Source organism: Sinocyclocheilus grahami, unplaced genomic scaffold, assembly GCF_001515645.1.
Source record: "Sinocyclocheilus grahami isolate Dianchi unplaced genomic scaffold, SAMN03320097.WGS_v1.1 scaffold467.1, whole genome shotgun sequence".
Lineage (NCBI taxonomy): Eukaryota > Metazoa > Chordata > Actinopteri > Cypriniformes > Cyprinidae > Sinocyclocheilus > Sinocyclocheilus grahami.
Genome location: NW_015505646.1, coordinates 244,895 through 257,838, shown reverse-complemented (window position 1 = coordinate 257,838; position 12,944 = coordinate 244,895). Strand labels below are relative to the sequence as shown.

General features: G+C 38.8%; 1 protein-coding gene across 4 annotated transcripts in view; it reads left to right on the top strand.

The window, feature by feature from the left end:
- Positions 1 to 12,944, top strand: part of LOC107553256 (zinc finger FYVE domain-containing protein 9-like) — a 43,776-nt gene that overhangs the window by 5,921 nt on the left and 24,911 nt on the right. For all 4 annotated transcript variants that reach the window (XR_001604944.1, XM_016235428.1, XM_016235429.1 and 1 more), the window contains exons 2-4: positions 5,129 to 5,228; positions 7,162 to 7,269; positions 8,263 to 9,674. Coding sequence is in view for 3 of the 4 variants with exons in the window: in XM_016235428.1 (XP_016090914.1) it covers positions 7,200 to 7,269; positions 8,263 to 9,674 (1,482 nt within the window). In the remaining variant the exon portion in view is untranslated. The remainder of the gene's footprint in view (positions 1 to 5,128; positions 5,229 to 7,161; positions 7,270 to 8,262; positions 9,675 to 12,944) is intronic.

Genomic DNA, 12,944 nt, shown 5'->3' with positions numbered 1-12,944 from the left:
GTTAACGGTTCTGCTATCGGTACTGGAGAAATTAATAAAACACACATACATTTATTATTGGTATTTATACATTATCTTGCAAATTCTATCTCACCAGAGTCGCCAGTTGTTTTTCAAACATTTGTCTATGGTGCATTCAGAAGCGAGATCGCGCCCACGCGGAGGAGTTTCAGCACGCGCAACATGAAAGCCCTGTTTAATTATGATAAAAGAGAGAACTAAACATTGAAACATCTGCTTACACTTTATGCCTGTGGCTGTTTTATTAAGCTAATTTTATTTTTTTTATTTCGATTTTGGCTTCTAAGGATTATACAAAAAAAGACGTGAGGTAAAGCTATTAAAAACTAGCTGCGTTTTGTATTGTGCAACTTCTTTCTCTTCACAGCGGTGCGCATTCGTTCCTCCCGTCCATCAAAATGCAAATCTGCTCTTAATCTGAATAACGTTATAGCTTTAATAAGCATTAATCTATCAATACATACAATGAAAACTATGCAGTGTTAATTTACATTTGATTATTTTTAGATTTCTTTTGTAGGCTATTACTTACCTGAACAGTAATGTTAGTAGCCTAGTAGTTTCTGTAGCCTATGTAAGTGTTTCCTATACACCGATTTATTTGTGGCGCCCGCCACAATATCAAAACTGACCGACACAAATAGATTTTCCAAAAGGCTTTGACTTCGTTGAATAAACATGAGCACTGCACGTTTCAAAATTGAAACCCGGTGCGGGTGTTTTTATATCACTGTATTTCTGAAGGAACCCGACTGTCTTCAAAAAATTTTGGATGTCATTTTCATTTAATCTTGCATGTAATATCTGATAAAGCAGCGTTTGTAAGCGGTGTACAGCGTTACCAGGGAAACATTGATCTCTACCACTCCAACAGCGCCGCCTGCTGGCAGAGATTTTGCATATATATGCCACCACAAGTCTGTGAGTCTGCTAAATGACTAAAAGTAAAGTAAAAAGTATTTATGTCCTCATGTAGTGAGACGACAGAAGCTGAAATCAGCGCGAGCGTCGCACACTTTGTATGTGTAGAAAACAAAACCGCGCGTCTGTACCATTTACATACACAGAGACATGCAGGATTCATATTTAAATAGTATTTTTTGCTGCTTAATATTTACAGATACTAGTCCATATTGCGACTCTATTTAAGTGTACTGACCTACTTTTGATTAATTCATCCAAACTTTGACAAATTCTGTGACATTACGCGTCATACAGTAAATTCCATATATATGACTGGATTCCGCGATTCTGTCCACATTTTCTGCATCACGGAAATCATAGATAATATTGAGGTGTTTTGCAACTTCAGTGTAACGTTAGTGTATTGTGATTTATTGCAAATTAAGCAACGTCTGCTGTGGCTTTACCTTTGAGAGACAACTGATGCGTGATCACTGAAGCAGCTCCAGTTAGCAAGCGCTTTCGGAGTGAGTGAGTTCCGCATTGATTGGTCTGACTCGTGACTCCCAACAAATCAGATGGGCGGTGATTGCTTTAGGCCACAGAGTGGTGAGTTCTGACAGGCTGCATCAGAGCCAAATAGCGCGTTTCAAAATTAAGTTATTTTATCGGCGAATCAGTTTTGAAAATGACGGATAATCATAAAATGCTTAATATCGGCGCCGATAATAGGTCGACCCCTACTTTTTAGCACTGCCCCGCAATTTTATCAATAAAATAGCTTAATCGCTCAAGAGCTACATTGTCTTTCTCAACAAGGAGCTGGTAACATCATTGTTTCTAAAGGAATTAAAGCCACTGCTTCACTGTTGATATAGAAAAGCGGCAAAACGGTGGTAATTCATACATACACAGCCTCTCCCTCGCCATCTCTCTCTCTCTCTCTGTCATGTAAATAAACACTTGATGAATTACACTTTTCTGAGAATAGAATAAGTGGAGATCGCTAAACTGCAAACTGCGGTGTTTTCAGAAAGCAAGCGCGTTTATCCACAGTGGAGTGAGAGCTCGTGCACATAGTTGCCAGGTTGACAAAAATAAGTAACACTTAGCAGTAGGGTTGTAACGATATACCGGTATGACGATTTATCACGGTTTGAATGTGCACGTTTATCATTCTGTAAACATTTTCATATCTACGGTTTAAAAAAAAAAAGAATGAAAAAAATCTCACCTGCACATATGCAACTTATTTCCGCTCGGCTGCTTCACTGCATTCACTTGGCTGCTTACGTGCAGCGGAGAAAATGTCCGAGACAGAGATAATATCTAATCTCCATCCCCGCCGAAAAAAAAGTTACAATCTGCAGTATAGGAATATATCGGATATTAAAAAAAAACAAATGCAGGGTTGTCCTTGAGGACGGATCCAATTTGCAAAAAATGTGGGCACAAAGTGGCTGCAAAAGCAGGCAATACATCTTCACTCATATTCGTGGACACCATCCCTCCGTGCAGATAAAGGTGTGTCGCATTAATAAGTTATAAGTTAAGGCCATATGATTTCCGTGATGCAGAGGGAATCCCGGTGCAGTCGTGAACATGGAATTTGCAGTATAACGAGGATGTCACGTAAAACGCGCAATCTGATGGATGGATAAATCAAAAGTAGATATGATATGTGTCTGCGAATGTTTATGCGCAAAGAGACCGGTATATCTGCTTGTTTCTGCAGGTCTCTGAGTGGCGCCGTTTTATCTACTGCACACTGAAATGGTGTTTTCAGCGTCTACATAAATATGACCATCAGCAGAGCTGCTCTGAGAGAAAACTCAAATAAAAAAAAAAAGTTTTATTTGAGAAAAACCATTGTTAAATACACTCTGAAGCTCAAAGGTCCGCTACAACCCATCAGAATAAACGTTCAATTTAATTTGAAATTATGACACAAATATATTAGCATTTATATACTTCAAAGTTATAATAACTAGTGGGCGACCGATATATCGCATTTTTCAAATACCGGCATCGGCAGATACGTTTTTCTGTTTGGCCGATGCGTTAGTGGCGGGATGTTTATTTTGACGGCGCGTGGGACTTTTATTTTGACTGCGCTGAGAACGGCAGCGCCTGAACACACAGTGCTCACATTCTCCCTCTTGTTCTCCCTCTTGTTTCACGGACAGAAGTCTGTCTCATAATCAGATAGAACTGTTAAACAAAGGAATTAAAATGTATACAAAGTATTATAATGATTGCTTTTATATTGTTAGTAATAGAAAGGCAAACATTATAATAATAATTTCTCATTTGCCGTCAGCATTCAGCAAATACGCATTTATATAATTTAAACAAATCTTTGAATGACTAATGAACATCTAATTTCAAAAATCTTGCAAACTTCGAGCTTCAGCTGGTAGATCTTATGAAGTGTGCATTTGTATCCTGCACGATCATGTGTACTCTGTATGACGGTCGGTCCATGAGAATTGAATACGGACAGGAGGAGAGTTCAGCTTCATTGAGACGCGCAATCGACAAACTTTAAACTCGTGATTTCAAATTATGCTGCTCTTCATGCTTTTGCCCAATGTCATATTAATGTCATTTTCACTGTCTGTTGTATGTAAAATGAGTGTTACCTTGGCTTTATTTAAAAAAAATGTGATTCCCAATGCACACAAACTTCCCAGAATACTGAGTGCCCTGTTGGTTAGTGTTTACTTCCTTTTTAATTGTATTTGTATTAAATATTTGTTTATTTGTGAAAAATACTTTGTCATTTAAAGTATAAGCTTGTTTATTTTACACATTTATTTTTTTTTATCCATTTTCAAATGATTTCAAATTTCTTAAATATTAAATAAAATAAATAAAATTGTATCGGCCATCAGCCACCCTGCTTTCCAAGATATCGGCATCGGCTGTCAAAAAAACAATATCGGTCGACCACTAATAATAACAACAATAATAATATTCTTTATAATAAAATTATTTATTTAAACATGGTTTTCAAGGAATATTATGTTTAGCTTTGCCAAAACTAGAATTGTACATTTTCATTTGATAACATTTTAAAACATTAATTAAAGTGTGGTATATGTATACATAAGGTGTACAGCTTTATTTTTTTATTGTTTTTTAAATGTATTTATTTATTCATAAGGGAGACTTCAATACTTTCTACATCTACTGAGTAATTAAATCTTAATCAGGCGTGGTCCTTGGTATTATGGGTCACAACCAGCTTGTCTCCAAAACCATTTTATGCTTATTGCTTTAAAATGCAATTAAAACAAACTAAGATGAAGCAAAGTTTAACTGTGCACTATACTTTCAGTCTATAGTCGATTATGTGGTGCAACTTGAACTTCAGCAATTAGCTGTGAGTGTGAAAACAAAGCTCTTTGTATTTCAGCATGGGTGGAGTCACAGTGTGGTTTAATGGAAAAATAAAAAGCCCTCCCAGCCACATTCATTTGCTTGTTTTGCTCAACACAAGACTCCTAATAGTATTTAAGTGTATTGGTGTAATTTGACACAATAATTTTCTGGTCAAAAGTGATATCAGATGTTATTTTAACACAGCAGAAAAAAAAGAGTAAATGCAAATTCAGGGGTCCTATTCCCCTCCTCCCGTTTCTTCTTTAAAAAAAAACGAATGCAGGATTGTCCTTGAGGACGGATCCAATTAGCAAAAAATGTGGGCGCAAAGTGGCTGCAAAAGCAGGCAATACATCCAACATCTTCGCTCATATTCGTGGACACCATCCCTCCGTGCAGATAAAGGTGTGTCAGCGTTGTGCTGACAGTGTGGCAAAGCATGCATCTTTAACTAAGCATAAAATGTGTCTAGTCTGCTACTTTCAGAACCCTCTGCTTGGTGGAATGTCTTGTCTCTGGCATAATCCTCGTTCCTCTGTGACCGGCCTTCACCGTTACCCACTTTGTCAGTGACAGCCTATACATTGCAATGTAACCGAGTCAGTCACAACTTTGTGCACCTGATGTTGCCCATCTTCAAAGCTCAGCAAAGTACCGGAAATGCTCTAATTTTAAAAATAACAGGTTAGCTAGAAGATTTTAGACCTTAAAGGTATTAACATGATCTATTTATCATTAGGCTAAATCAGGCATGACAGGAACTAAAACCAGTAGAGTTTGTATGTCGTGAGTGAGGTATTATCATCCTGTTCCGTTTCAGATTTGGCTGTCCAATGTGTGTGAAACTGGATGAGACAAGGGCTCTATCAGAAGCCTTTGTGCAGACATACCTGCAATTACTGAAGAGGACCTCTGAGCAGGTGAGAATAATTATCTGTGCATGTTTCTTTTTCAACTTAATTAGCCTAATTACAAATCAGATTGTGCAATTTATTTGGACCTGTTACACCTTTTGGGATGCATTGGTATTGTAATTATTTTCGATATGGCCAGCTGATTATTTTGTTATGACTGAGACATGGCTATTTGTATTATACTAATTGGGAGTATTGGGATTCTGTGTTGATTTAGAGATGTAACGTTGCACGCCTATCGGTTGAAAATTGATAAAAATATGTGTTGATTCAAGTTGGTTGAAATGTTTAACGAATCGTGATACAATTGGGGTGGGGGGTTATATGAATTCTGCAGAAAGGTTTCGATGGTATTTTCAGTAGCCCCTCACTGCAGAACACAAGATCCAGGGGGCATGGTTGGATCCAGATCTAGGGGGTGGAGATTGGTAGGTCTAGGGGTGGAGATGAGTGGGTTTAGGGATCAGAAATATGTGTTGATTCAAGTTGGTTGAAATGTTTAACGAATCGTGATACAATTGGGGTGGGGGGTTATATGAATTCTGCAGAAAGGTTTCGATGGTATTTTCAGTAGCCCCTCACTGCAGAACACAAGATCCAGGGGGCATGGTTGGATCCAGATCTAGGGGGTGGAGATTGGTAGGTCTAGGGGTGGAGATGAGTGGGTTTAGGGATCAGGGGGTGGAGACGGGTAGGCTTAAGTATATGTAAGGTGGGAGGAGTTGGATCTGGATCCAACCACGCCCCCTGGATCTTGTGTTCTGCAGTGACGACCATCTTGGTATTTTCTTTTTGTCTTGGCTCAGTGTAAGGCATATTAATGTAGTATTTATAAGCGCAGCGCTGCTTTATTTACAGCTATAACCAAGGAAACGCTGTAGTGCTGCTGTTCCGTAAGCGCCACCTGCTGCTAGAGAGGGAATTTGTCTCATTCAGACAAGTCCCAGAGACAGACGGGCTGTCTGATGTTTTTGTTTTGTTCAAATGTTCAATATAAGTTTCACTTTTGTTTCACAAAGCTAAAGGCAGACCATTCTGTTTTTGCTTCAAATTTTGAAATTATACAATCTAGTTTTAATTGGTTGCCATTAATTTGAAATGGAAAGAGTACAGGCAAAGCCTTAGTTTGGTTATATGAAGAAATAGTTTTTTATTTGTATCATTTATTTGATGTGGGGTTTGTTTTAAAATGTCAATTTAGTTTCGTTATTTGACATTTAAATTTCTCAAAGAATTGTGCAGCATTTTGTCTGAGAAAAAAATAAAAGGACATATTTTCATTTATAATTGCATCTTATTTTGTTAAAAAAAATTAATTGTGAGAAAACCGTATCGTGAATCTAGTATTGTGAATTGTATTGCATCGTGAGTTGAGAGAATTGCCTAGTGTTGATAGTTTTGTTAATTATAAACTATTTGACATGTAAACTTAAAGGGGAAAAGGCTCTGTGATAAATCACTTATGATGAATCGCTTGTTGTATTCCTATTCGTAAGTCTTAAATGTTGTATAAAAATGTAAAATGCAAATGTCTTTAGAGAGTACATTTTTGCCATAGTCTGTCACTATCACTTTTAGTTAGTACAAGAAGTTAGTATTCACAGATAATGTGAATAGTTGAAGATTTAATAAAAAATGTAAATAAATATTTAATATCAGCCAGTAAATGGTGCTAAGTTACAAAAATGTCATCTGGATCAGCCTTTAACTGATAAGGTACCAATAAATTGTGTATCACTGACATTTTTGTGACATTTTATTGAGCATCACAAAATATCACTTTTTTGTTTAATCAGATCTTCTTCCAGACTTTGTAAGACTTTCACAGTTCACTATACTTTTATGAGGTTTTAACTTGTTAGCACTCTGTATTCCTGGTGCATGTGGAAAATATTGTATTTACTGTATGTGCTCATGGAAAAGGCAACTTCCCTTTCAGGTTCACACGGCACTTGGCAGGGTGGAGTTTCTTGACCCATGGAGAATTACTTCCAGGCTGAGGCCTTTAACTTGGACAAGGTGCTGGACGAGTTTGAACAGAACGAAGGTAAGAGAATGCTGCTAACTTGCAAAACCTCTTAAGAATAAAGCTCTGACAGTCAGGAATGTTCTGAGGGCATACTTCTGTAATGTGAGACAGAACAAAAGATACTCTGTCTCAGCACATTTACATATCTTCAGATAACCCACACAGTCAGGTGAATTAGAGCATAATGAACTAAACGCAGAGTAACACAGGTGCCGACAGAAGTAGAACAAGCGTTTGACGTTGCCGCTTGGGTTGAACAGCATGGCTAGCACAAGCAGGTAGCATGGCTAGCACAAGCAGGTAGTTGTGCTGGTGGCAGCAGCCTGTAGTGTAAATGGGGTCAATTGAATTAGCATTTCCCCTCAGGACTACTGCCTTTCCCTGATTTTCCTGAACACTGTTTAATTGGTGTCACATAGTCAAGCACATGTAATTTACAAGGTTAAGGTTGCATGTGCATTTGAGTTAAAGCAGGATATTGCAATTAGTGTTATTTTGTTCACCGTTCTGGGTTAAGCGGACAACAGCTTCTGCTGCACAGCCATATAAAATTGACTGTTTGAAATTTATTGATTGCTTTGTCCTGTATGCCACAAAGAACATTAAAAGCTACACAGACTTGCCTCACACACAGCCACCCTCTTAGTGTCGCCACTGAACGATGGAACGAATGTATATTCCCTCTCCGACACTAATCTTGACAGATTAATGGGGGTGAAAGGAGACTCGAAACTATTAAATGGCCCCACCAGAAAGGCGAATAAACAGGGAGAGCAGTGTGTGTATGTGTGTGCTTGATCACGCTTGTATGTATGTAGGAGAAAGGGAGTCTCTGACCACATTCCAAAGTATTCATGTGTCAGTTTGACAGATGGATCCCAAGGCGATGACCAGATTGGCCCACTTCCTTAACATTTTCCAATCTAGCCTGACCTAATTTCTCAATTTATCTTCTGTTTGTTTCAATCTTTTCAAAAAGGAAGCTAATGAGCTCTCTCCTCATCCTTTCAGATGAAACGGACACGCCGACTCTCTCGGATGCCAAGTGGACCCAGATTCTCGCCCCACCATCGCACCTCCTTTCCCTGAATCCGGCACTGACCCACTCCGACCTCAGCCCAAGGGACAGCCCTATCAGCTTCAAGCCGCTTCTAGACGCCCAGACGTCAGATGGCCCCTCTTTGGCTGAGGTCACCAGGTTAGAGGGGAAACAGGGGGTGGGGCAACAGCCAGAGGGCAGGAGTGAAGAACGGCCAGCAGATGTTCACAGTCCTCCTCTGCCCCAGCCCAACATTGGCAAGCTGGTGAGCACTGATGGGCAGTTGCCAGAGTTGCCGTCCTCGAACAGAGGGGTGCTGGAAAACGGTTATCCATCTAGTCCTGATCTTAGCGGCTATGATGAGACAAGCTATACTGTTACAGATGAGCAAAGTGTTAAGGACACTGGCCCCAGTGAGTTTAAGACTGAGCAGAATGGTATTGACGAGGGAAGTGGTGGTGGTCTTCAAGATTTCACTGTTCTCGACAAACAGTGTGACCATGGGCCACCAGTTTTGAATAATGGTGTTAAGATGGAGGCAATGAGGGATGGAATGAGGGACTGTAATCTAGTATTTCCAGAAGGAAGCAATCCCCAGAAAGGGGAAGCAGTTTTGCACAAATCAGTGAATGGTGGCGGAGAACTGGATTGTGAGCGGGAGAATCATGAGGGTGCCTTTCAAAATGGAGGACTGGTTGAGAATGAAAGTGCAGGGAAAGTCACCTGGGCGTTAAACCAGGAAGAGAAAGCGAAAACCATAGCGAGCGACCACAAGGGAATGCACAGAGAGTTTGAATCATCCAATGGTCTGACTGTGGATCATGGTGGGGATGCACAAAGCCAGCCAGCGGTCCCTTCAAAGGAGGACTCTGTGATGGAGGAAAAAGAAATGGAGGAAAGCAAACAAGAGGTTTGTGATCCAGTTCGAGGACTGGAATCTGGCAGAATGGGCAAACTCAACAGCCGTCTGCAGCCTGTCAGCGTTCCTTACGGTGGTGCCCGCCCGAAACAGCCTGTCAGTCTAAAGCTGCAGATTCCCCAGCCTTTCTCGAGCCAAGTCCAGAATGAATATGGCTCCACTGGCAAGAACAAGAACCTGGAGCCACAGAGTAGAACAGGAAGCCTTGAGGAGCCTTGTGGAGCAACTGAGTCTGGGGTCGTTCGAATGAATGGAGAGCATGGAGATAGCTCTTCAGGCTTACTCATCCCTTCAGACAGTCCAGACAATGACCTTCAGGCAGGACAGCAATTGAAGAAACCCTTCAGCTCTTTGGGGGAAGTGGCTCCTGTTTGGGTTCCTGACTCTCAAGCACCCATTTGCATGAAGTGCAAGGTCAAGTTCACCTTCACTAAAAGAAGGCATCATTGTCGGGCTTGTGGCAAGGTAAAGCCTATTGTTCATTATTGTGGTGTTTTTAAAGACAGGTTTATTCAGATCCCCTATCCAAGTATTTAACTATCAAGCTGTAACTTGTTTATGGACATGATATCTTAATTTGTGCAGCTTTTTGAGCGGTGGTGTGATGTTTCTTTTCTACGCAGTCAGTCTTAAGATCAAATTTGGGTATTTTGACTTGTCCAAGTAACCAACAAAACTACCCTAGCAGCATGCTTGAAAACCACCACACTGGCAACAGGCCACAATGTCCTTGCCTTTTAGTGGTGCATGGGCTTTTCATCTGTTGCACCCCTCTTCCTTTCTTAATCAGTAAATGTGACAGACCCTCGACAGAAGAGGGCGAAATTTTAGGAAGAGCAGTCAGTAGAACTGACTGTAGTGACATCCCTGACCAAAGTAGAGCTAATTTGAGTCAGCTAGTGGGACGCGGACTTAGAACGAGAGAGCAAAATTGCAAGGAAGTATGGGTAATTGTTGGGCAGCTCCAAACCTGTGAAACTGTCAAAATCCTTCAAGGAGAAATGGTTGTCGATGCAGCAATTAAAAATAACTTCAAAACTGCTGGAATAATGCCTTAATTTCCCTTGGTGATAAACTGCTGCATCGTTGATTACATTTTCACAGATATGGGCTGGAAAGAACAACTGGAAAAAACAGTGAAAATGAAATGTAGCTGTGGTGCAAAATGGTTTAATCTGACAGAACTGTGATTACTCTAGACTAGGGATGTAACGATTATAGATTTTGTTGGTATGATTATAGTCTGAGGAATAATCACAATTATTATGCATTCATTAATTTCACAGCACTACTAATGTATAAAATCACACGAACATTCTCCAGGTTTTAAAGTGTTAATTATTGCTGCCGTTTGAAACAGAAATAACACAGAAACCAAATAATGCAGCACAAAATAATAAAGACAAACAAAAGTCCATCTCTCCCTTTGGATTTTAAAAAAGGTGACCTCTGCTCTGAAAACATCCATGTCAGTATTTCCCTTTTGAAAATAACAAATGGAAATATATCACAAAATTATTTTGTGTTTTCAGTTTGTACATTTCTTTTGGACCTGAGGTGGAGAACTTGGAAACATGGTGAAAAAAAATCTTGTTGGTTTTGACTTAATTTTACATGTAGCCTGAGATAGGCCTGGGCGAGAAAACAGTATCAATATTTATCAACGGTACACCTTCTTCAATATCGATATAATTTTTTATTTTTGATATAGCGCATGATATAGGAATGTGCTATGAGTGACGCAGACCACAAACACGAACACATGCTGAAATGAGTGCTGTGCCTGCCTGTGATGAGGAGATTGTGAATAAAGAATGAATATTAGTCGAATTTAAAATAAACATTTGCATTTGAATGTTAAGTGTGCATCAGGGAGCGTCATCAGTGGCGCGCGAGATGCGGTGATGTAAGTGACGTTGCATTTTAATGTTTTGTTAGTCTAGCCCACAAGATGCGCCGCTGTTGTGTTATGCATTCAAAATATTAGAGAAATATAGACGCTCAATACGGAGAAGAGCTTGAATGGGTTAAAACCGAAACCAAGCCATTCACACAGAATACATATTCAGCGCATTTTTAGACGGACAAATATGACTGCTGCACTCACGTCTCACACAAGAGATGTATAGAAAGCCATGCAAAGTTAAAACAGTTTAAACTTTTAGAAAACACGTCATGAATTTGTGGAGGTTTATTCCTTTTCACTGTGTCTCATATGTTTTTAAATGCAGTCTGTGTGAATGGCGCTTCGGCTCTTTGGATTAATCAATGCATAGATACATGATGCTGTTTTGTTTATGCAATTTACGAAATTATATTTGATTTTTATGAGTTAATTTAGACGTAATGCACGTTTTTATAGAGTTACTTGCTAAATGCACTGCATTATTTTGCTCATTGCACCCTCCTGTGTCGTCGGGGGACAATTAGACCTATACAATAAAGACCTATTTAATCTGCATATAAAACATTATAAATTAGATATTTGTTTAACTTTTATTGTGTTTGATTGTTAAAACAAAAAATATTTGTTGTTTGTCTCAATAAATTAATTTATAAATACAGTGGTTAAATTTAAGTATTTTTTTTCCTATTGCTTTTTGTTTTAAAAAAGGTTCTAAAAATGTCAATAATTATCGATACCGAACGATATGAAACATTATATCGTTGATCAATTTTTTTAGCTATATCGCCCAGCCCTATCCTGAGAATATCATGTCTTTTATTTTGGTTTGTGAAATCGGAGATCGCTCTGCTCGCACACAGAAACATTCAGTACAGAACCTTGTCAACGCTGCCCCACGAATTGTAATAAAATAGCTTGGATGCTGGATCGCTACATTTTATTCATCACTCATCAGCAACGGGAAAAATCGCTGTTTGAAATAACTAAACTCACAAGCTTCATTGTTGAGAGACGCACAGACGCAGAACTGTCACCTCTCTCGCTCAATCAAATAATTAATTAAAGTAAATGTTATAATTAACTAATTCAAATAAATGTGATCTTACGGTGTTATTTCATCTGTTTGATTTGAAGTGGGCAGAATGCTAGAGCTAACAAGCCATAGCTTCGCATCGGGTACAGTGTTTCCCCTAGGTTTATGGCTTTGGGGGGGTAGATTCCGTTTTTTCCCCCTTTTTAATGGTTAAATTACATTTTATTAATCAAAAAGCATGTCTAATTAATTAAAATCATGAAACTTAAACAATTTAACATCAAGTTATTAAAAGTTTAACAAATATTACGTTTAGGGCCCTATGAAATGTTTTATTTGTCCAACCTTATGTTTTATTGTAACCAAATTCTGTTTTAGCATGTCTAATTTGAAAGCATAAATCCAGTTTCATTTATTCTTACAATAGCCTTATGATTTTTTTGCTCAGAAATTCTGTGTTGTGTATTTACATTTTGTTTTAAGGCATAAAACATTCATTTAATCTATCTTTTAAGTAATGAAAATTAAACAAATTAAATTTTTTTGGAAAATAAAGGTCATTTAATACCGGCCCCCCTAAAAGAATGGCAGGGGAAACACTGGGGTAGTTCTTGCCTAAAATCATTTAATGCATAGCTAGCTGTTCATTATCCCTTAAAGGGTTAGTTCACCCTAAAATGAAAATTGGCTTGTGTTTTACTCACCCTTGAAGCATCCTAGGTGAATATGACCTTCTTCTTTCAGACGAATCCAGTCATAGTTATATTCAAAATTGTCCTGGCTATTCCAAGCTGGG